The 22,997-nt window shown below is 36.6% G+C and overlaps 3 protein-coding genes and 1 non-coding gene across 4 annotated transcripts; 3 read left to right on the forward strand and 1 right to left on the reverse strand.

Annotated features, from left to right (window-relative positions):
- Window positions 1-163: 163 nt before the first annotated feature.
- TRNAG-UCC lies at window positions 164-235 on the reverse strand. Its single transcript has one exon. It is a non-coding gene; the product is annotated as a tRNA-Gly (tRNA).
- Window positions 236-1,977: 1,742 nt separating this feature from the next.
- On the forward strand, window positions 1,978-8,185 carry LOC21405301. Its single transcript, XM_010094590.2, has 14 exons — window positions 1,978-2,598; window positions 2,715-2,801; window positions 3,319-3,428; window positions 3,569-3,619; window positions 3,905-4,076; window positions 4,311-4,628; window positions 4,716-4,919; window positions 5,094-5,579; window positions 5,673-5,882; window positions 6,158-6,346; window positions 6,439-6,602; window positions 6,724-6,876; window positions 7,003-7,081; window positions 7,521-8,185. Exons 1-14 carry the CDS (start codon window positions 2,152-2,154, stop codon window positions 7,971-7,973), a joined length of 3,123 nt encoding a protein of 1,040 aa, XP_010092892.1. The 5' UTR covers window positions 1,978-2,151; the 3' UTR covers window positions 7,974-8,185.
- Window positions 8,186-14,470: 6,285 nt separating this feature from the next.
- Window positions 14,471-19,406, forward strand: LOC21405302 (BAG family molecular chaperone regulator 6). Its single transcript, XM_010094591.2, has 3 exons — window positions 14,471-14,665; window positions 15,206-17,149; window positions 17,594-19,406. Exons 2-3 carry the CDS (start codon window positions 15,233-15,235, stop codon window positions 19,286-19,288), a joined length of 3,612 nt encoding a protein of 1,203 aa, XP_010092893.1. The 5' UTR covers window positions 14,471-14,665; window positions 15,206-15,232; the 3' UTR covers window positions 19,289-19,406.
- Window positions 19,407-19,951: 545 nt separating this feature from the next.
- LOC21405303 lies at window positions 19,952-21,457 on the forward strand. The gene has a single exon (XM_010094592.2). The coding sequence runs from the start codon at window positions 20,376-20,378 to the stop codon at window positions 21,174-21,176; it is 801 nt and encodes a 266-aa protein (XP_010092894.1). The 5' UTR covers window positions 19,952-20,375; the 3' UTR covers window positions 21,177-21,457.
- Window positions 21,458-22,997: the final 1,540 nt, after the last annotated feature.

The following is a 22,997-nucleotide window of genomic DNA, read 5'->3' on the forward strand; positions in this document are numbered from 1 at the left end:
ATATTAGCTTATATATTTCTATTTTTATACAAGAATTAGTTAATGGGTAGAGTTTCTTAAAAATAACACTTTTAATGAGTTAAATATTTAAGAAGGATAATCTGTAATTTTCTCAAAGAAATTCTGACTTGTTGGTTGGGAAAAATAACTGAAGTTAAAAACATGCGTTTGCCGGGAGTCGAACCCGGGTCTATTGCTTGGAAGGCAATTATCCTAACCGTTGGACTACAAACGCTTCTTGAGTGTAAAGGGCCAGAATTTTGTCACTGTAGTAAATTTCAAAGTGTCGGCAAACTGCAAGTAGGTCAACCTGAGATCAAGTTGAAAAAATTTTCTCCTTAGCAAAAGAACAAAGGGGTCACTGAATCGAAGATTATAAATTAGAACCCTTAAGCATTTGGATAAATAAAAAAAATAAAAAATATAACCTATATGAAACTCGGCCCTTGTTTTTTTTTCCTCTCAACATTTTAATAATTAATTTTTGGCAAACGTATTCTCAAACGGTAATAAACTGATCAATGAACTAGTTTGATCTAACAAATCCATATTATCCCCTTTAAGGACTTGTTTAATCTTTTCACGCAAATTATTAAATGTCATCCTCGGATGGTGTTAGTGTAGTGTAGTGGTTAATACCAAAATAAGAGAAGACTTGTAATTAAAGAATACCACCGAGTTTGCCAGCTTATAAGTTCACCACGTGTAACGTGTTTATTTATTTATTTATTATTATTTTTTTTTATGTGTGATGTGTGATGTGTGGCTGTCCAAGCTGTTTAGTGGTTTAGTTTTTCAAAGTAGGAATCCTTTTTATAAATTTGTTTATGATCTCAAATTAGTAGCCTGTCAGTAAATACAGAAGGAGCAAACAATGCATAGTGTCAGGCATTTTAACATCACCCATACGTTTTTCATATGCCATTTGTTTTTTGTTCCTTCCTTACCCTTTTAAATTATTATATATTATGATTTCTTTTATTTTTTTCGTTAAAATGGACAAGCCTTCATATTATGACATTTTTTGTTTTTATTTTTTAATTTTTAAATGAAGGATTCATCATCTTCAGTTTACTCAAACAAACCTGCATATCCTTAATGTACCTCTTTTTTTTTTAGGAAGAAATTTTCGTTAGTGTATAATCTAGTTATATTATGGAGACTTCTACCGTTGAGTTTGAAGGAAATAAACTAGCTGTAGGTTTTTATTTTTCAACGGTTATTTTATATCGAAAATTATCTGTTATGTGATTAACTTACATTACTTTTATGAAGTTTCATTATATATATATATGAATAAATATTAAATGAAATGCTATGCCATTTGTATTTGTTTATTTTTTCTGCATAGCTGTTTGTATGTGAGTTCCATCAGTCACTAGAGAATTTTACGCTTTTCGTGATTTCTTAAAAAGCCATTTGTTAACAATTAGAATTTCAACAACGCTACCATGCAAAATAAGTGAAATATATATTCACTAGAAAAACTCGGCATATAGATCCTTTCAAAAAATACAAGCATAAAAAAAAGTCAACCACAACTTATTTTACAATGCAACATTAGAAAAACGAATTTCCTAATTTAGTATTACAAACGAATTATGTTAACTGAGTATGATAATAACTTTAAGAAATTATTACCAAAATAAGTACCAATCAAGAGATAGTTCTTCGCTACTAAAGTAACTCCTTTTTTCTTAAAAGAAAAAACTAGTAATAAAAAGATTTTTGAGGGAAGTAATAAAGATTCAAGTAATGAACAAAACGGAATATTAGATTCTTCAAAAAAAAAAAAAAAAGGAATTTTAGAAAAAAATAAAAAAACTGCGTACGGACAATTTATTCCTACTTTCAGAAAAGAAAAAGAAAAAAAATGTTCTAATTTTTTTCGTCCAATTATTTCGATAATAAAATCTCAATAAATCTCTTTCAACATCCACGTCAATTGCTCTTCTACTCTTCTCTTTACCTCCTCTACTCTCTCTCTGACTTCCCTTTTACTCTGTTCACAAGCAAACTGAGAGAGAGACTGATAAATTCAAAGAAAAAACGCTCAACACGAAACAATTCTCTCTCTGACCCATTAAAGAACTCTCGAAATTCAATCAAAACTCCATTTTTTTCCTTTTTTTTTCATGGGGTTAAGCTGAAATGGGTTCTTTGGAAGGTGGGTCCGCTACTCCGTTTAAGAGGGACCCATTTCTCCGGTCGGCGTCGTTTACCGGTCGGAGTGACAGAAACCCATTTTTGCAGAGACAAAGATCGAGATTCTCGCGGTTCTTCCTCTTCAAGAAGCTAGATTACCTCCAATGGATTTGCACCGTCGCGGTTTTCCTGTTCTTCGTGGTTCTCTTCCAGATGTTCTTGCCCGGTTCGGTGGTCGAGAAGTCGATAAAGACTCATAGAGACGAGGAATTCAGCTCCGGGGATTTGTTCTTCCTTAAGGAGTACGGAATCTTGGATTTCGGAGAAGACATTAGATTTGAGCCGTCGAAGGTTTTGGAGAAATTTAGAAGAGAAAATAAAGAGGTCAATCTGTCTCATGCATTCAACCGGAGTAGACTTCGGTACCCGCATAAAAAGCCCCAGCTTGCTTTGGTAAATTTGGTTTGATTTCTCAAATGGGTTTTTTTTTTTTTTTTTTTTTTTTTTTTATTTTTTGGGGTTTTGTGAATGAGTTGCTATTTGTTTGATTTCAATTCTTTTACCTAAAGGTTTTTGCAGATCTCTTAGTTGACTCACAACAGTTGCTGATGGTGACCGTTGCAGCTGCATTGCAGGAGATTGGGTATGAAATTCAGGTATTTTTTTTTAAAATTTCAGATTAGTATCTGATTTAAATAGAAAATCTTGAATTTTTACTAATGTTATTATTTATCAAAAAATGCTATAACGACACCCTGTTAGGATTTAGTACTTAGTAGGCGAATTCACCTTTTTATTTACAAGATTCAGTTGAAATGCACGATCATAGTTACACTAAAGTTTCATGCTTGAAGCGCATGGATTTTGAATTTTGCTCTCTGAATGGTTTTCTTGGCTCGTTGACCTCTAACTTTGTATAGCGCTTCAGTTTGATAGATTGGCTACGCACAATATGCTGCTTTATCTGTTGTTACTGCTATAAATAGTACGCAGTGTCCAATTTCTGGTTGTCATTTCTCATGTCTACTCTAGCTAGGGGATAGTTGATTAAGGGGATTTTGATTAATGATTATGCCCTGAACGAGATGACCATAATCTTATTAGAGTTGATTTTTTTTTTTTTTTTTTTTTTTTTTTTTTTTTTTTTTTTTTTTATTAATAATGATTTTGCAGGTTTATTCACTTGAAGGTGGCCCTGTGCATGGTATATGGAGAAATCTAGGAGTTCCAGTTAGCATCATTCAAGCTTGCGATCCGGCGGATGTTACAGTGGACTGGCTAATGTATGCCCCCGCTATTCTAAATTTTCTGATATTTATGAAATTTAGACAAATTTAAAACAATGATTTTAAACTAAACTTACTGCTACTTTCAGTTAAATGAATTTTGCTGACATCCGATTACAATTAATGCTTTTTTGCAGCTATGATGGGATACTTGTGAATTCTTTTGAAGCAAAAGACATGTTTTCCTGGTAATATTTCTCATATTCATTCATCAACATCCAATTTTTACTGTTGCCGATTTCTTTATTTGCTTAGTGTCTTCTCTATGTGCTTTAAAGAAATTAGCTTTAAGAATGTGAGGCTGAAGATTACTTTATAGGATAAAATGAATTGTTAAAGTAATAGTTTTGTTTTGTAAAAGTATAGTGGCTAGGCTCGTGTGACATGGATTATTATGAGGTCATTGAGGCTTTTAAGTTATTGATATTAGAAAAATCCTAATTGCTTTAATTGAATGATTTTACTCGGTACAGTTTTGTGCAGGAACCATTCAAGTCTTTACCTCTTGTGTGGACCATCCATGATAGAGCACTTGCTACTCGTTCGAGAAATTACACTTCAAATAAGCAGATTGAGCTCTTAAATGATTGGAAAAGAGCCTTCAACCGCTCTACTGTTGTCGTCTTCCCAAATTATGTGCTGCCGGTAATATTACCATGTAGCCTTTTCTCAGACTTCTACACTATCTCAATATTGTTCCCCAGAAAATTTAAGTTAAATTTGACAGTCGCATACACTCTTACTGTTACATTGGCTAAATTATAGGACTATGACTTTTCTCTGTAATTGTGCTCAAAACAAATGATGTTACCAGGACTAAATAGTTATGCATTGAGGTTGGCACTTTTTTAAAGGATGATTCTATCTGTGATTCCACAGATGATTTATTCAACATTTGATTCTGGAAACTTTTTCGTTATTCCGGGGTCTCCTGCTGAAGCATGGAAGATAGAAACACTAATGGAATCAGAAAAGGATTACCTGCGTGCGAAGATGGGATATGGTCATGAAGACATTGTTATTACAATTGTTGGAAGCGAACTTTTGTACAGGGGTTTGTGGCTGGAGCATTCTATTGTTCTTCAGGCTCTATTCCCGCTTCTTGAAGACTTCTCATCAGATGAGAATTCCTTTTCTCATCTCAAAATCATTGTTCTTAGTGGGGATCCTACAAGTAACTATAGCTCAGCCGTTGAGGTACTAATCCAAAGAACTCTTGTTTTCTACCTTGTTTTGGGTAAAATGGCTCTATGCTTGTCATCTAACAATCTGGTCCTTTTTTAGGCTATCGCTCTAAACCTAAAGTACCCAAATGGCATTGTGAACCATGTACCAATGGATGCAGAGGCAGACAATGTTCTAACCGCATCCGACGTTGTGATTTATGGATCTTCCGTTGAAGAGCAATCTTTTCCAGACATTTTAATTAAAGCCCTGTGCCTTGAGAAACCAATCATTGCTCCTGATCTCTCCATAATAAGAAAATACGTATGTTTCTATTTTCTGCTCTTTGAAACACAAATGTCCAACGCGCATAGGCTTGAATGATGAAATTGGAAAATATGAATCAATAGTTATTGTGCTTATCATTATATTTTTATGGGTGTTTTCTAACAAAATCTTGCCTATGAAATTACTGACTACTTTGGCAATAAAAATTAGGTTGATGACAGGGTGAATGGGTACCTCTTCCCAAAGGGGAACGTTAAGGTTCTGTCACAAGCCATATCGCAAGTAATCTCAAAAGGAAAGTTATTGCCTCTAGCTCACAATATGGCCTCCTTAGGCAGAGCTACTGCTAAAAATCTGATGGTGTCGGAATGTGTTGAGGGATACGCTTTGCTTCTTGAAAATATTCTTAGGCTTCCATCAGAAGTAGCTCTACCAAAGGCCGTAAAAGAAATCCCTGCGAAATTGAAAGAAAGGTGGCAATGGCATCTGTTTGAACCAGTATCAAACTTGAAAAACTTGAATACAACAACAAGAAGTTACTCATTTCTGGACAATTTTGAGGAGCAGTGGAATCGTACTCAACTAGAGAGGTCTGCTTCTGTAACTGCAGCCGATGATTCGTTTGTATATAGCATATGGCAAGAAGAGAAACGGACTGAGATGGAAAATGCTAGAAGAAGGAGAGAGGAAGAACAGGTAAGTAACGTGGGACGACTTGTTGAATATCATTTTATTAAGTTTCTCAAAAATGTTCATCTGAAAGAAACCGTCTGTAAAAATTTTGTGCAGCTAAAAGATAGAAGTGAGCAATATCATGGAACATGGGAGGAAGTGTATCGAAATGCCAAAAGGGCTGATCGAACCAAGAACGACTTGCACGAAAGAGACGAGGGAGAGCTTGAAAGAACGGGCCAACCACTTTGTATATATGAACCTTATTTTGGTGAAGGAGCTTGGCCTTTCCTTCACCGAGCTTCTCTTTACCGAGGAATTGGGTTGGTGAGTTATCACTTTGTTATTTGAGTGCAATGCTTTGTCTCCCATCTAATTTTTGAAAAAGTACAAATTAGGGGGACCCACATAGATTGACATGACTTTTAACCATATTTTGAATGTTGACATCAAAACATAGTTTGATGTCTTGAATGCTTTGATGGTCACAACTAATGGTATTTAGCTTTTTCGTCTTATTCTAATTTGATGGTTGGCCTTTTTCCCTTTTATGTTATGTAGTGTACAAGTTAACACATATTACGGAATGCTTTGTATTGCAGTCCACCAAAGGAAGAAGACCTAAGGCTGATGACATAGACGCTCCTTCTCGTCTTTCCCTTCTTAGCAATGCGTACTATAGAGATATACTTGGTGACTATGGGGCTTACTTTGCAATCGCAAACCGGATAGACCGATTACATAAGAATGCTTGGATAGGATTTGGGTCTTGGAGAGCAACAGCCAGGATGGTATGTATATGTCTATGTCATCACTCTTTACGTCTATGTCTTAACATTTTTAATCTGGTTTGTGGTTTAATATATTGGCCTAATTTATGTAGGCATCTCTATCGGGGGTGGCTGAAAATGCATTGTTACATGCTGTACAAACGAAAAGGCATGGCGACGCGCTCTATTTTTGGGTTCGGATGGACACGGATCCAAGAAATCCTTTGCAACTTGATTTTTGGTCGTTTTGTGATGCTCTAAATGCTGGAAACTGCAAGTAAAAACCCATATATTGTCTCTTGCGTTTCTTGTGGTTACGTGTCTATCCATTATCAAGCTCTCTGCATGCTAATGTACACGTGTTGTTTATAATTTCTCTCTTTTTCGTGGTATGAAAGGTTTGCCTTCTCTGAGGCCTTGAAGAAGATGTACGGCTTGAAGCATGATTTGGAGTCTTTGCCTCCAATGCCACAAGATGGCGACACGTGGTCCGTCATGCAGAGCTGGGCTATGCCAACTAGGTCCTTCCTTGAGTTTGTAATGTTCTCTAGGTAACAAACAGACGTCGTCACTTTTCTGGCAAAAAGAATAAAGTGTTTTCCTCTTAACAGATGTAAACCATCACCAGTTACTTTTTCTTAGCTTTCTTTTGACATTGAACTGTTCTCACTTTCCAGAATATTTGTGGACGCACTGGATTCTCAAATGTACCACGAACACCACTCTACTGGACACTGTTGCCTCAGTCTGTCCAAGGTAAGCTTATAAAAGCCTAAATAATTAAATGAATAATAAGGGAGAGAATTGCTAGGTTTTCTTGCCCTCTAAAATTGGCATTTGGTTAACATGTCTCGTGTGTGTGTGTGTGTGTGTGTGTGTGTGTATCATATTCTAAATGGAGAATACAATATTAAAGTTTGACATCCTTGGAATTTATGTGAGAACTCTGCCATACATTAAAATTTTCAGACATGAAACACTACAAAAGATAACATATTCACGTGCTATTTTTTTTATATACACAAGAATATGACAACTTTGTCCTTCAGAAAATAAGAGGGTTTATTATGTTTTTATTTATTTATTCAGAGAACCTAATAAAAACAAAACCAAAGAACAAGCATTATGTAGATTTGGTTTTGGTTTTGCGGTGTGTTAATATTAGCATTATGTAGATTTGGTTATTCTTCTGCAGGACAATCATTGTTACTCACGGCTTCTGGAACTGCTCGTGAACGTGTGGGCGTACCACAGCGCGCGACGAATGGTGTATGTGAATCCGGAGACTGGTGCCATGCACGAACAGCACAGGTTCAAGAACCGGAGAGGCCACATGTGGGTGAAATGGTTCTCATACTCAACAATCAAGAGCATGGATGAGGACTTAGCCGAGGAGGCAGACTTGGATCGCTCCCTTAGGAGGCGGTGGCTGTGGCCCTCGACTGGCGAGGTCTTCTGGCATGGTGTTTTTGAGAAGGAGAGGAATCTGCGGAATCAGCAGAAGGAGAAGAGGAAGCAGAAGAGCAAGGAGAAGTTGGACAGGATGAGGCGCAGGAATAGGCAGAAGGTGATAGGGAAGTTTGTGATGCCCCCGCCGGACGACGACATGAGAAGCTTGAATACAACGGTGTTAATAGGAAACTCTTGATGAAAATATTGTCGACTTCACGCATGGAGTTTGCTTGTAGAAGGAATTAAGCTCATTTGATCATTCTTTTTTGGATTTTTAGTTCTTTTTTACCTTTTTTTTTTTTTTTTTTTTTTTTTTTTTTTTTTGGGATGCATGGGATTTGTAATATGTTACGTGAGGGGGTTTGTATGTAAAAAGGTGCATCCATCTGATCATTGATACTGCTGAATAGCCGATAAGTGTATAATAGTTCATTAATTCTAAAAAGTTTCTTTTGCTTTCCAATTCCGGATTAAGCTTTTGCTGTGCTTCGAACAATGAACGAAAAGAATATGGCCATTTAACCTTATTCTTCGACAATGATGTAAAACCGAAAATGCGATGATAACGACAACAACAAAATAAGATTAGCAAAGAAACTTAAAAGTCTGAAACAATAAAAAACGACACTCAGTATAAAACGACAATAAGTTAAAATATACCAAGTACTAGAATTTTACTTTTTTTTTTTTTTTTTATCTTTTAATAGGTCTTCAAGTTCCTATTCCTAAAAAGATTATTTGTCAATTCAAACACACTCATCCCAAAGCACAAGGGTTATTTAGGACCCGTTTAATTTACTTATTTGAATTTTTAATTCGAGTTGAGATATGACTTTATGTGAGAATTTTTTATTATAATAAAAAAGTTAGATGTGACTGTTCTTGAGAACTTTTTACTACAAATTTAAATTTTAAACTCGAATTGGTAAAATAAATTGGGCCTTAGTATGCTTTTGTTCATAGTTCTCGCTTCTTCTGCACGCATGTGAAACAAAGATAAACTACGTGTTGATGTAGTTGAAACTTAAATTAGGAAAAAGGAAGAAAAAAAAAACAAAGCAATAAAATAAAAGAGATAGATCCATTATAGAAGTACCCTCAACAGTTAAGCTTTATTACCAAGTTAATATTGCCTTTCTGAACCTAGGACTACATATGTGCTTGAGAAATTTATTAGAAGCTAACCAAGGTAGAATTGGTTAGACGTTCTTCTAACTCCTGCACAAATTAATGTTCTTTAAAAGCCCTTTATAAAGTTCCTACTTATCGTTCTAAAAGGATTATTTGTCAGTTCAAACACACTAGTCTTAAGTCTTCCTTTTCATCATCATCATTATTATAAATATTATAAATATTCTTATTGTTGTTGTTGTAATTGTAAAGACTGTTTAAGACTTATAATTGTAGCTACATTTCCCCTTTCGTTCATCATCTCATAGAATAATATGCATAGTCAATCAATATATGTATGTTTAATTTGAATGAATTCTTTTAGTAAAAGGCTCTCTTTTTTCTTTTTTTTCCCCTCTTGTCACAATCAAATTCTCCCTTCATATCAATCTTCATTATCTTGTTATTTCAACACATGAGCTAAATACTTTTTTGCTCAATGTTGTCCGATATTACAGATGTTGAATGCTCTGTGATATATTCAATAGTAGCAAACTAAAGCATAAAATCTACTCTTTAACCAAAATAAATAAATAAATAATAAAAAAAAAACAAAAAAGCATATCACATCCCTACTTGGAAGCACTTGTAATAGTTGGTAAAATTTGAGATGAGAGGACATCAGGAAGAATATATGTATATATATAAAGGAAAAAAAAAAAAAACCTTCGAACATCAAAATCTAAGGGCCCCGTTCATTTCACATATTCGAGTTTAGAATTCGAGTTTTGCTACAGTAAAAAGCTCTCAGAAACAGTCACATCTAACTTTTTTACTACAGTAAAAAACTCTCACATAAAATCACATCTCAACTCAAATTAAAAACTCAAATCAGCGAACTAAACGAACCCTAAATTAGCTAGTATGATGTAGAGGTTGGAAATTCTAAACATAAAAGGAAATGACGGTACAAACTCCTATAAGTAGTTATGTCTCTTGGCATGGCACAAAATCTTACCCAATGAATCGCATTAAATAAGTTAGTAAAACTATAATATTTTATTTTTAATATTAGCAAAATTACCTGGGATCATCTGCAGTTGAGAGGTGACTGTTAAAAAACAAAAAATAATAAAAAAAAACCACTGAGGAAAAGCATAGTTTTGTCTTAAATATAAAACTATTGTAAAAGCTTAAAACTTTCGTCAAAATTTGTAAACTAACAACATCATATGATGTCATTGCTCAACCCACAAAATTTTGACAAGTATGCATTCATCACAATAAATTAATTTTTATGATATGTATCATCGTTCTTTCTGCAAGTCCAACGAAATCAGTGTATAAAAGGATTATATATGTGATATGTAAAGAAAGAAAGGGATTAATTACCTATAGATGCAACTAAAAAAAAAAACTATACATGCACGGCAAGGCATTTTTTAAATTCTTCACGCTCACAAACATCTAATTGTCTGAGATAGTCTTTCAGAAAATGAATATTGGATTTCATGGCTTCTTCTACTAATTTAGCCGGACAAAATGCCAAAGCTTTCCCTCTGTATTTATCGGCTAACTGATCAAAACCGCCCCCATTTAACTGACTCAATCGAAAAAACGGACCAAAATTGCTCCCAATTAAACTGACTGAGCAAATTTGATTTTGAAAATGAACCAAACCGTTTAGTTTCTATTTGGGATTTGGTTCGTTTGGTTGAAACCGAACCAAGCTGAATCCCTCATTTAAAAAAAAAATTAAGTTTTGCAATGGGGAAGAGTCAAACCACTAACATTTGTGGACAACTCAAATCGCTTAGCCACTACACCAAACGCAGTTCTTATGTTATTAATGACACGCGGTTATTTTAAAACTATAGTCCGTTTAGTTTATGGATTAGAATCATTTTCGATTTACGTGTATTTTTTGTGAGAAAAAATACTGTAGCGAACCACGAATCATGATTCGAATCAGGGAACGAATTCCTCTACCAAACATCAGTTCACATTGAAGAAGTAATCGAGTTTCACCCTTCCTCACATCTATAAAGGGTTTGAATTTATATGTTGTTTTTTATTTAGCATTAATGGCACCAACTGTCAATAATTTTTTTACAATATGAACTTAAAATCGAAATTAAAAATCTAGGTATAAAGCAGGAAAAAAACCTAACCTAAGATAAACGTGATCGCAAATCAAGAAGTATTTGAATTTATACACTTTTCGTTAGTCAGCGATTGAGGGCACCAACAGTCAATAGAATTTTGTTTTAACTAATTGTAGGTGTCACATTATTTTAATGTGTTGATAATCACCAAAGTAATAAATAGCAATGCTTTGACCTTTTGCTTCTATCTTTTCTTACTTTAAAGAAATTTCCTTCTAATTAACCCAATCCATGTTACACCTTTTTTTTTTTTCTTTTTTTACTCAAGTGATTGATAGTGAATGTGTGATGTAAAGTTCGAATTTTAGTGGTTTTTCCAATAATATATATAAATATACATACATACATATATATATATATATATAAACCAATCGAAACGTTTAAAACAATCATGCGTGAACGTACTGTATATCAACTTGTAAGGACATAACACAATGTCAAATTCACAAGTTAGTTTAAATATTTCTACTCCAAAATTGAAAGTTATATTAAAAAAAAAAAATTAAGGGTCTAGTGTTTTAGGCCTTGTTTGATAGGAAAAGGTAGATCATGAAGGATAGAAAATAGAAGTAGTTGATGAATTTCAAGGCATAATTTATTTGCTAGGAGGAATTTGATGAAGAAATGGATTGAGTATCACATTTAAAAGCATCTATAGGACTCCAATTTTAATCCTTCTAAAGTTGATCAAAAGACCTGAGGAAGGGAACAATATTACAGAAAAAAAAAACAAAAAATCCTCCCCTACTCTGTTCTTTTCACCTAAATTATATACCTCATCGATCACCATTATTTTTATTTAAAGTTAAATTCATGAATAGTCTCTGGATTCTTTTCTCTTTTTACAATTAATCCTTGTTGTCAACTTTTTTTTATGAACAGTCCCTAAACTCTAAAAGTGTTTCATAAATGTTCCATCAGTTAAATTTTAGATGGAAACCGTTAATTTTGTCTCATAAAAGGTCCTTAAACTATTTTCTTTCTTTAAAAATAATTTCTATATCTAAGAGATAAACAATTTTAAATTATAATAGAAATCAGAATTGCAAATCTTTCTCAAAGCTTCAAAACCCACTAATCTAAAAAAAAAAAAAAAAAAGAAAATCCCTAAGATCTAGAAAAATAAAATAAAATAAAAAACCCAAAATTTTAAAATTCCCTCCCCCTCAAGATTTTTTAGATCTGCCAATCCTCCCTTAGCCCCGTGCTCGTCAGCCCTCCCCCTGTCATATGCTCGTCACCTCTGTTGCTTTCCTTCCCCACCCTTGTTACGCACACGCGATCCATCATTGCCATTCATTCCCTCTCTACCCTCATTCGACTCCGGTGAGGCTTTTGGATTTGAACTCAAGAGGGTTTCGCATATTGGAATAACACTTTTCGGCTTCATTGATGGCGGTTCGATTGGTGCTCAAGGCTTGGACGCTTGTTGTAGATTTAGGTTTGCCTTCGTTGCTCTTTGAATATTTTGTGTTTTTACACTAAGGAGGAATTTCTGTGTTGTTGAACTTTTAGATTTAATTTTTTTATATTCATGTTTTTTATGGAGAAGATGACAATCTGGGTTGTTGTTCTTTAGAGATATTCATTTTTTATTTTTTATTTGATTTTTTTAGTTTTTTTATTTTTTTATTTTTACTGATTTTATAAATTTTAATATAATATATATAATTTATTTTAAAGTTTATGGATTAAATTTAGTAAAGAGAAGATAGTTTAAAGACCTTTTATGAGACATAGTTAGTTGTTTTCATCTAAAATTTAATAGAGAAATCATTTACGAGACAATTTTAAAATTTAAGAATTATGCATAAGAAAAATTGACTACAGAGACTAATGATAGAAAAAAAGGTTCAAGTACTATCCCTTTTATTTACTCCTTTCTAGCATACACATTTGTAGTAATATTAATCTAACGAGTAAGGTGTATGGTGCATTTTTTTCTTCTATCTCATGACTCATGAGGTACTTCCATTTGTTATTTATGCATATGGTTAAATAGCATCTTGTAATTTACTAAAAAAAAATAGCACATTCTGCCAAAAAAAAAAAAAATTATAGCATCATGTGTTTGTATTTATTGTAATTTACTTGTAAACTAAACTCAAAGAGTATGAGGTGAATAATAAAGAAAGAAACAAAAACTCAAATTAATGTTGTAAGGATTTTCTTGTTTTTTTTTTCTTTGAGTAGGGCTGTTCATAAACCCGAACAACCCGCAAACTCAACCCACCCCGCCCCAACCCAAGTCGAAAAAAGCAACCCGTAGCATTATTTTTAAATTTGCGGCTCATTATACCTCTGGCCCGAAGTGTTTAGGGCGGATTGCGGGTGAGCCCATAACAACCCGCAATCCCCAACCCAACCCGCACAACATACCCCCAAGCTTTCGGCCTAAGCCGAGCTGCCCAAGTTCTCCCCTAGGCTCGCTAACATTAGGGTTCACAATCTCATTCTCGGTCTCCCCTCCCGTGAACCCCCTCTTCTTGCCTCTTCCTTTTCAGTTTTCCCTCTTCTTCCCCTCCTGTGAACCCCCTCATAACTCTCTCCTCATTGCTTAGTCCTTTCGGCCGCCGTCTTGCCTACTTTCTCCGGGGCTCTCTCACCGGACTGATAAGGATGGTTGCTATTTCTATTTAATAATGAAGTTTGAATATTATATTAAACTTTAAGTTTTTGATTTTTTGAATGTTAAAACCGACCACCCAACCCACTCCGCACCGCCCCAACCCAACCCGAACATCGTTGGGTTGTGAAATTTTTCTAACATCGTTGGGGCCAAATATGTACAACCCACACCCTTTGGAGCGGGAAAAAAAAAATCCTACCCCGCACCAACCCAACCCATGAACAGCCCTATCTTTGAGTGAATGTTGTAAGAATTTTGTTAGTATCGAAACAAATTATGCAAAAAATAAAAGGAAAAATGATTGCTGAGTAATTAAAATTTGTAGTTGTTACTTTTAAAAAAAGAAAAATTGTAGTTTTTAAACAGTATTTAACTACACCTAATAAGCTAATCGCTGATTATGCAGAATAATCCAGACAAAAGATAGATCCTCAAAATTCTAACCGTTGGACAAAAACAAAAAAGTGCAATTATTTCCTGCGGTGACTTCCATCAGTGACCAACATACTTAACTCACACTTTTCCATCATTGCCAAAATCATTAGTCTCACTCTAATATTTTTGACACGCGTCCGATCCAAACAAATACAAAAGAAACGGATGCAGACAATTCCAGCCCCATCCAACGACTAATCGTCAGACGTGGAAAGAAAGATCCAGACGTTTCACCGTTGGATTGCGCGCGAAAGCTCTCGAACTTCGGAGACAGATTTTTTTCTCTTTCTTTTCCAGTGAAGAGTTATAAAATGGCTAATATCTGAGCTCAAAATTTTCACGACAGAAAAAGAAAAAGCGAATTCGAAGCCAAGAGAAGCAGAAAGAGAAGGATCCGATTTCTTTTCCTTTTGGGTTTGCGGAACGATTTTCGCCGATAACTGAGTCATTTGGATTTGTGGAACCGTCTGGTGTGAAGCGATCATTTTCCGTTTCTTTGTTTTTTCCTTGGAAAATATTTCAGATTTTCTCGATAAAGTTTTAAAAAGTGTAAGTTGTTTTTCCCCTCATTACCTTCATTTGGTTTAATTTTTATTGGCCTCTGTATTTCGATTGCTTCTCTCTGATTTTCTAAGTTGTGTGATTCTGGAGTAATTGTGTATATTATAATATCCTTTGTCGCGACAATAAACACTGAATTCTGGGATTTTTTTTTTTTTTTTTTGGTTTTTAGGAAGTATAAATACCTTTATAATGTTGTACAATGAGTTCAACTAGGATTGTTTTTATTTTGAGCTAAGACGTTTGCAGTAGGAAATGAAATCTTTATATTTCTTATTGGGAATTTCAACTTTTAGACTAAAAGAACGTTATGGAGTTATTACGTGATGTAGTTAAAAATTTTAAAAAAGTTTCAACTTCCCAAAGTTTGATGGGAGACAAGTACACAAACTAATGACTTTAAGAAAAACACTAGATGTTCTTCTTTTGTTTTTTTTCCATGGCATCTGATAATCTTTATGGTATTTGAATATATGGATTTTGGACATTAACGGACACAGTATAATTTCTAATTTGTTTCCTGTGCAGTTGGGTTTTAATAGGGCGGGCAAAAAAATGATGCCTGTATACAGATACATGGACTCATACCCACACCAAGGAGGCCAAACTGGGTACCAAACATTCCCAACTTATATTCCAGTTGAACCACCGAAGTCCGCAATGGTATACGAGTCTTGGCCCAATGGTGGCAGCTATGGCTATCCAATGCCTCCTTCCCATTCATGCTGCAACCATGGAAACTTCCCTGGTTTTCGTGGTTTCAGACCTTCTTATCCTCAGCCAATGCAATCTCCAGTTCACTTTTGTGGTGGTTATCCCATGACTTTTCCAGTTTATTATGTCCCACCTCCGCATTATTCTTCAGAGCTGCCCAGATATGAATTTGATAAGAACATGCCTGGAAGGTATGAATGCTGTGGGCGTCCGAACCACCCTTCCCACCAGAGAGGAGATAGTGGTTTGAGGATTGAAGAAGAGGAGCCGGATGTCGTGGAAAAGAAGGGGAATGAATCTTTGGCCCCGGTCCAGACGAGGAATTATCCGTACCCAGTTGTGTGGATTCCACCAGAGTATGTGAAAGAGCAACCAAGGCCATTTGAACCGAAGGTGGAAGAGCTGGAGAGTTTTCCGCACAAAACCAACCAAGGTGAAAGGAAAGATTGTCGCGGTGAGGAACCGAAGATTGGGAACGGATGTCTCCCTCTTGATGCAGACAAGATCAAGTATTTGATAAATGGGGGAGATGGGAAGAGAACTCAGGATCAGAAGAGTGAGGAGCAAAAGAAGGATTTCCAGTTTCCAGTAATCTGGATGCCTTCTTATGATAGTAGAAGGGAAGAAAGTGGAAAGAAAGAAAACAAGGATGTAAATGGTGGTCAGGATCAGAAGAGTGAGGACCAAATGAAGCAATTTCCATTTCCCATTGTCTGGCTGCCTCCTCATGACAAAAAGCGAGAAATGGGCAAAGGTAATGATTGTAAGGAAATCAACGCCTCTTCAAATTTTGCTGAAAATCCACCATATATATTCAAGTTGGTACCAATGAGGCATCTTGAAGGCAATAACAACATGGAAAATTGCAAAGTGAATGAAGAGAATCATGCTAGCAAGAATGAAACCGAGATGAAGGAGAAGACTGCTACTCAGAGAAACATACCTGTGAAGCATGTCGATCCACGTAAGGAGGACAAATCAGAAGAAACTGAGAAAAAGGGTAAAGTTTTTCCTGTGAAGCAAGTGGAGGAAACCATTACGAGCAACCCTTCTGGAGACAATGATAAAAAGCAATCCTCATCATCACCCAGATCATCTAAGCTACCTCCCGTTTGTCTGAGAGTTGATCCTTTACCGAAGAAGAAAAATGAGAGTTCGAGGTCTCCTAGTCCTAAAAAAAATGGGAGTTCAAGGTCTCCTAGTCCTCCTAGTTTGAAAGAACGTTCCGAGCAGAAGTTGGACGACGCAATGAAGGCCTCTGTTCAGGCAAAAGAGAACACGAAGCAGGCTTCAGTTCAAAGTCCTCCAGGCGACAACAAGGAGGTGGAGACAAAGAAAAGGGAGGCAAAAGAAATTCCAGTGGTGGAGAAAACAAGTGATGGGCCTAAGGTTTCTGCTCCTTCTGCAATGCACACCAGTGCTGAGGTATCCGAGAAGTCTACAACTCAGAAAATGGCGGAACCACAGGAAGCTACAGATTTACCCACAGCTAGTAATGAAAGGAAGCTTGAAAAGAAGACATTGTCAGATGTGGAAGCTGCTGTGCTTATTCAATCTGCCTACCGTGGGTTTGAGGTGAGAAGATCCGAACCAATCAAGAAATTGAAGCAAAGAGCTGAAGTGCGGGAGCAGGTGGCCGATGTTCGAAGTCGCATTCAAGCTTTGGAGTCGTCTTCCGACACCCAAAGAGATGCTAAGCAGAAGCTGTTAATTGAAGAAACCATAATGAGACTTCTGCTGAAATTGGATGCTATTCAGGTACGTCTTCTAGAGACTAACTTCAACTTTCTTTTCTTTTTACTTGAAAAATAACATTTACACACAGACACACACATATATCCATCGTCGCTGCCTCCTTGGTAGGAACATGGATTTTGGTCCACAAACAAACACAACTTTCTTGTTTCATGGTTGAACTTTGATAACTCTACTTATGGTTTGAATTTGGTGATGGTTGCCTCATAGGTTAGTAACATGGTTGTGCAATAGAGAAATTTTTTAAAGGGTTGACATGTCATGTGGAGTAACCATAAAGCCTTTCTGATCATGAAAAATCAATCTTTGTGTTCTAACAGGAAGGCGATGTAACATTTAATTACTTTTTTCATGTTTTCCCATGTGCAATTTTATTGGAGCTTGCTAGAATAATTTGATATCTGTGTTTAAAAGTATGCTTATTTTTGTCTCTCTCCTGCATAACAGGGTCTGCACCCAAGTCTTAGAGACATCAGAAAATCTCTGGCAAAGGAGCTTGTGACTCTGCAGGAGAAGCTCGACACCATTGCAATTACTAAATCCGAACAACCAAAAGTAGAGGTATGCCCCATTGAACCTGTTGAACCTGTGGAGACCAAAATCAATGAATGCAAGTTAGAGGAGGAAAAACAGGAGGAAATGGGAGGCTCTGGATGTTCTGATATGGTACACTCCTGTGGGGACAAGCTTCTTTCAGCAATGGATTCTGAGGACAAGTCCAAAAGTGAGGAAGCTTTACTCTCTCGCTCTCATAAAGTAGTGCAGCACCTAATATCTGAAGACAATCGCCGGGAACGAGTGGCCAGTGATCTCAAGCCGCAAGAGCCCAATTCAGAAGCCATTATGGAACACAAAGATGAGGTGAGAGACCGAGAAACTGATACACGCGCAAAGGAATTGATGGAGACAGAAGGAGTGAATAATGCTTCCGAGTGTGAGCAAGCTGTTGAAGTTTCTGTAAAGGAAGATGAAAACAATTCTGATATGCCAGCAAACTCTTTCGAAGCTGTTGATGGAACATGTGCAGATGACAATGTGGAGATGGTTTTGGATGAGTTACCTGTAAATGTGATTGATGAAGAACATGTTGAGTCTGAAAAGGATGAACAAGCAGAGATGGAAAAGACAACAGCTTATGGGGCTGTATCATCAGAAGCAACCTTGCCAGGTGATACCGAAGGGCTGATGTCTTCGCAGGAAGAGGCAGAGATGAGTGAATTGGCAGAACTGCCTGTAGGGGTAATTGATGAGGACTCTGAAGCCTCAGTTGAAATGGACAAGAATGGTGATCTACTGGGAAAGGAAAGTGAATTCCAGAGCACAATCGAAACTCCAAATGAAAATGAGAAATCAGAGGAAGGGCTTGAGGAAAATCCTAAAGTGGAAATGGAAGAATGTGTAAAGATTGAATACGAGGAGAACCAGAAGCTTCCTGTGGCTTCAGTGCCTGAAGAGGACAATGAAGGCTTATTCGTATCTAAATCAGAAGAATTGCAACCAGTTATTTCGATGGCTGATGAGCAAAGTGGAAATGCTTTTCCTGAAGATGAATGCATGTCTGCAAATACGGCAAGGGGCAAGGACGTTCCGAATGAAGAAAAAAAGCATTTGCCATCAGTCACTCCAGATGAAGTTAAGGAGACACAAGAGATGGAAGTTCAAGCCGAAAATCAATTAGAATTTGCATCTGGTGAGAAGATGGAGGACAAATTGGATGGCTTAGAAATCGCCAACAACAATGAGGAGGTATCTGATGGTTCAGAATTTACTCCACTGCTTTTACAAGCTGAACACGAAGGAGAGTCTTTGCTTGCATCACCAACTTGCAGCCAAATGTCTACCGATGAACACGAGACGAAGAGCCAAAGTGACAAATGGCTTACGGAAGAGAATGAGAAACTAAGGGAGATGATGGAGAAGCTGATTGAAGCTGGGAAACAACAGTTAAATGTCATCACCAACTTGAATGGAAGAGTCAAAGACTTGGAGAAAAAACTGTCCAGGAAGAAGAAACTAGGCACAAAACCGAGAAGATCAGCAGCATGTGGAACCTCTCGCTTGAAACGCTCAAATCTGCATGTTAATAAGGAGAGCTGTTGGTGTTGCAATGTAGACAGTTTGTTCACTTTGTCTTTCAACTAAACCGTTGTTGTGAACATGTTTTGGTGTGGGCTTTGAGTTTTTCATGATCTTCTCTTGTTGTATAATGTAAAGGTAATACTTATAAGTAATATATAGTTTTTCTTGTGTTGTTTTTTTTTTTTGTGGATTCTTTGCCAGTCTGATTTTTGTTTAATTTATTCTTGAGGAGACGAAAAGAACCAACAATTTGCTGCAACATGAAACATGCGAAGCAAAAATAATAACCCTTACAGAACTCGTTATATGTCAAACATTTTCCTATACTTGTCTGTTAGTACGTGTGAAATGCTCTTGATGGAATTTTTTTGTGACCCAAAAAAGGACTTGATATGAAATTCGTCTATTACATTTTTTGTTTCTTTGAAATTCGTAACTTGTATTTCAAATTAAAAAAATACACACTAATCTCGATTACAATAACAATTAAATAACTCCTTAACTCTAATACGCAATTGATTTCATCAGTATAATATTAAGATCTATTTAATTCGTTAATTCAAGTTAAGATGTGATTTTATGTAAGAGGTTTTACTGTAATAAAAAAAAATATTACTATTTTTTAAAACTTTTTAATGTATTAAAATTTAAATTTTAAATTTAAATCGAGACTTTAGCGATGCGAAAAGGGTAAAATATGTTTCATTTTCTTGGCTAATGAAATATGGTACAATTGTAGTGAGGGCTGAGGCACAGCTAAGTACCAGCTATCTACAGTTATCTAGAAAGCCTGGTGTGTTTAATATACGCACTCAAATTACCAGAAAAAAACAGAAACTAACCGAAAGTCTCTTTTTTTTTTTATTTTTGGAAACTAACCAAAGTCTTGACAGCTGTAATCCCAAAAAATTATTGTTTCTCTGGAAAGCACACCTTGAAAGAAAGCTCGTGCCTCTCTCCCTTCTATGTTTCTTTCCTATTAAGAAAAAAAAAATCTAAATAAAAAGCAAAAGTAAAAAGGGGAATAACTTTTCTTTTTATTCACCGATATGGACCACCGGAAGTGCCACTCCCTATCGCAGCCAATCGGGAACGTCAATATCTCTCTTTTCTCTCTTGATCAAATCAAGACCGTCTATCTTGCCGGGAGATGATGAAGAAAGAAGACGGAGAGATGTCGCCTGTTCTGGAGATCAACCTGATCTCCGCTCAGGGCCTCAAGCCTTCCTCCGGCAGCTCGCGGCCCGTGCATACGTACGCGCTCATCTGGATCGACTCCACCACGAAGCTCCGCACCGGTGTTGACAAAGTTGGCGGCGAGAACCCTACCTGGAACGACCGGTTCCTCTTCCGAGTCACCCCGGAGTTCCTCTCCGGCGACACCTCCGGCATCTACGTCGAGATCTACACCGTCGGCCGGATCCGCGATTCTCTGATCGGGACCGTCCGACTCCTCATCGGCAACTTCCTCGACGTCCGCGCCAAGACCCCGTCTTTCACCGCCCTCCAGATCCGGCGACCTTCTGGAAGATTCCACGGCGTCCTCAACGTCGGCGCAACCGTCATCTCCGGCGCCGATTTCGCAATCGCCTTGAGCAACAGAAGCGCGATTGCCTACCGCGATCTCATGGGAGAAAGCTTCAAACGCCGCGTTCGCCGAAAAGATCGGCGGAGTGAATCGGAGAATTTCACAGAGGGATCTCGCGAGAACTCACTCGCCGAGTCGGTGGATTTCTCCGACGGAGACGAATCGTGGACGTCGTCCTCATCAACGGCGTCGACGGCGCTCAGGGACTTCAATGGGATCAGAGAATTGGTGGGACCCAAGGCTTTGAAGGCTTCTCAGTGTTCGGGATTCTTGTGCGGTTTGTTATTCCAAAGAGCGATTCAACCTTGTCCGTCCGATGAGAAGCTTGAGGATTTCGGTGGGTCCCAAGAGATGGAAAGGTGATGGGAAATCAATCGAACGGTGCAGATCATCATATTGAAGAATAGTGGATGTCCATTTTCAGCCGTTCGATACTAGTATCTTGAGATCAGTGAACGGTGGAGATCATCTTAGCTTTATGTGTCCTAATTCTTTGTAGTTTCACTAGCAAATTTTCTTTGTAGCTTGGTACACACTACTGAGATAGTGTAAAATTCAATTCATTGATATTCTTTGGGTCTTTTTTTTTTTTTTTTTAATATTCATGTTCTTCGTTTTAGTTGCAACTTAATTTGATCTTAACGACCACCTATTTCATAGTTGATTTTGGATTTCACTATAGTGAACATGATGTAGCGGATCTCATTCTTATTCTTATAGAGATTGCATTTGATTTAAATTAATATCAAAATTTGTTAATTCTTTGAATTATTTGAACAGTCCATTAAAATTAAAGAGAGAATTAAACTAAATAAAAAAAATGGAGAATTTATCCTTAAGAGGACATGAGCATAAACTTTTACTCATTACTCTTGATAAATACCTTTGTTAGTGTAATTATTTGATTAAAAAAGTTATAAATAAAAATTAAAATGTACAAATACTGATTTATACATTTTCAAGACGTATATTATCTAATGAAATAAACAAGTGGTCATTCAATTTTACCTAACCAATTCACAAATCATTCATTTTTTTCTCTCTCTAATCTAGTTGCCTAGTTAAATTATAGCCGGGTTCCTCTAATTTTCCTACAAGTCCCTCCCAGTAGTTAAGTAGAGATATCCCTAGTTAAAAGACAAACTATGGCCCCGTTTATTTCACATATTCGAGTTTCATTATAATAAAAAACTCTCAGAAACAGTCACATCTAATTTTTTTGCTACAGTAAAAAGCTCTCACATAAAGTCACATATCAACTTAAATTAAAAACTCGAATCAGTGAACTAAACGGGCCCTATATTCCTTTGTTTATCTGTTAACAAGGATTCGTTAAGATTAAGGTTCTCATTAATGGCTGCACAATTTTAGTAAGTATATCTCTATCCCACTAGCAATTATGTCCCTCTATACAGGGCCCAACACACAAATTCCTTTGTCAAGCTCATGGTGGTTTCCTAGTCATCTAAGATGTTGGGTAGACACCACATGTGAAACTGGTCCAACACATTTCAGGAGTCCAACTTGAAGTAAAACGTTAACCTATTAGGTCTTGGGTCCTTCTATGTATATAAACCACGTCACATTCTCATCAACTTTCCATGTGGGACAACACACACATGTATTTTTCTCAATAATCTCCCCCTCATGTGTGTGTTCACCGAGCTCTCCCTCAAATTAAAGTTTCAAGTAGCTGGCACATACAAGCATCACACTCCAAATGGGAGCCAACTCAAGCATGGGAAAGAGAGCCGAAATCATGCCCCAAATGCTCCACCATCTGCGCACCTGTGGGAATACCAACTCTCCACGAGAGGCAATGTGGGAACTGCAACCGAGTATGGTCACTTAACCCATACGAACCTAGCTCTGATACCACTTGTTGGGTAGACACTACATGCGAAACTGGCCCAACACACTTCAGGAGCCTAACTTGACCCAAAAGGTTAACCTATTGTGCGTGTTTGTTTATGTTTTTGAAAACGTTTTTCACGTTTTTCGAGGATAAGAAAATGAAAATGAAAGGGAAATTGTGTTTGGGGCGATACCATACAAAAATCAAAATCAAAAGCGTTTTTGTCATCTTCCCAAAAATTGAGGCATTTCTGAAAATGAACAAAAGTCGTTTTCCATTTCCCTATTTCCCCATTTTCATTTTCTCCACTCTTCTGTGACTGCGTGCCC

This window comes from Morus notabilis, unplaced genomic scaffold (assembly GCF_000414095.1).
Source record: "Morus notabilis unplaced genomic scaffold, ASM41409v2 Scaffold594, whole genome shotgun sequence".
NCBI lineage: Eukaryota > Viridiplantae > Streptophyta > Magnoliopsida > Rosales > Moraceae > Morus > Morus notabilis.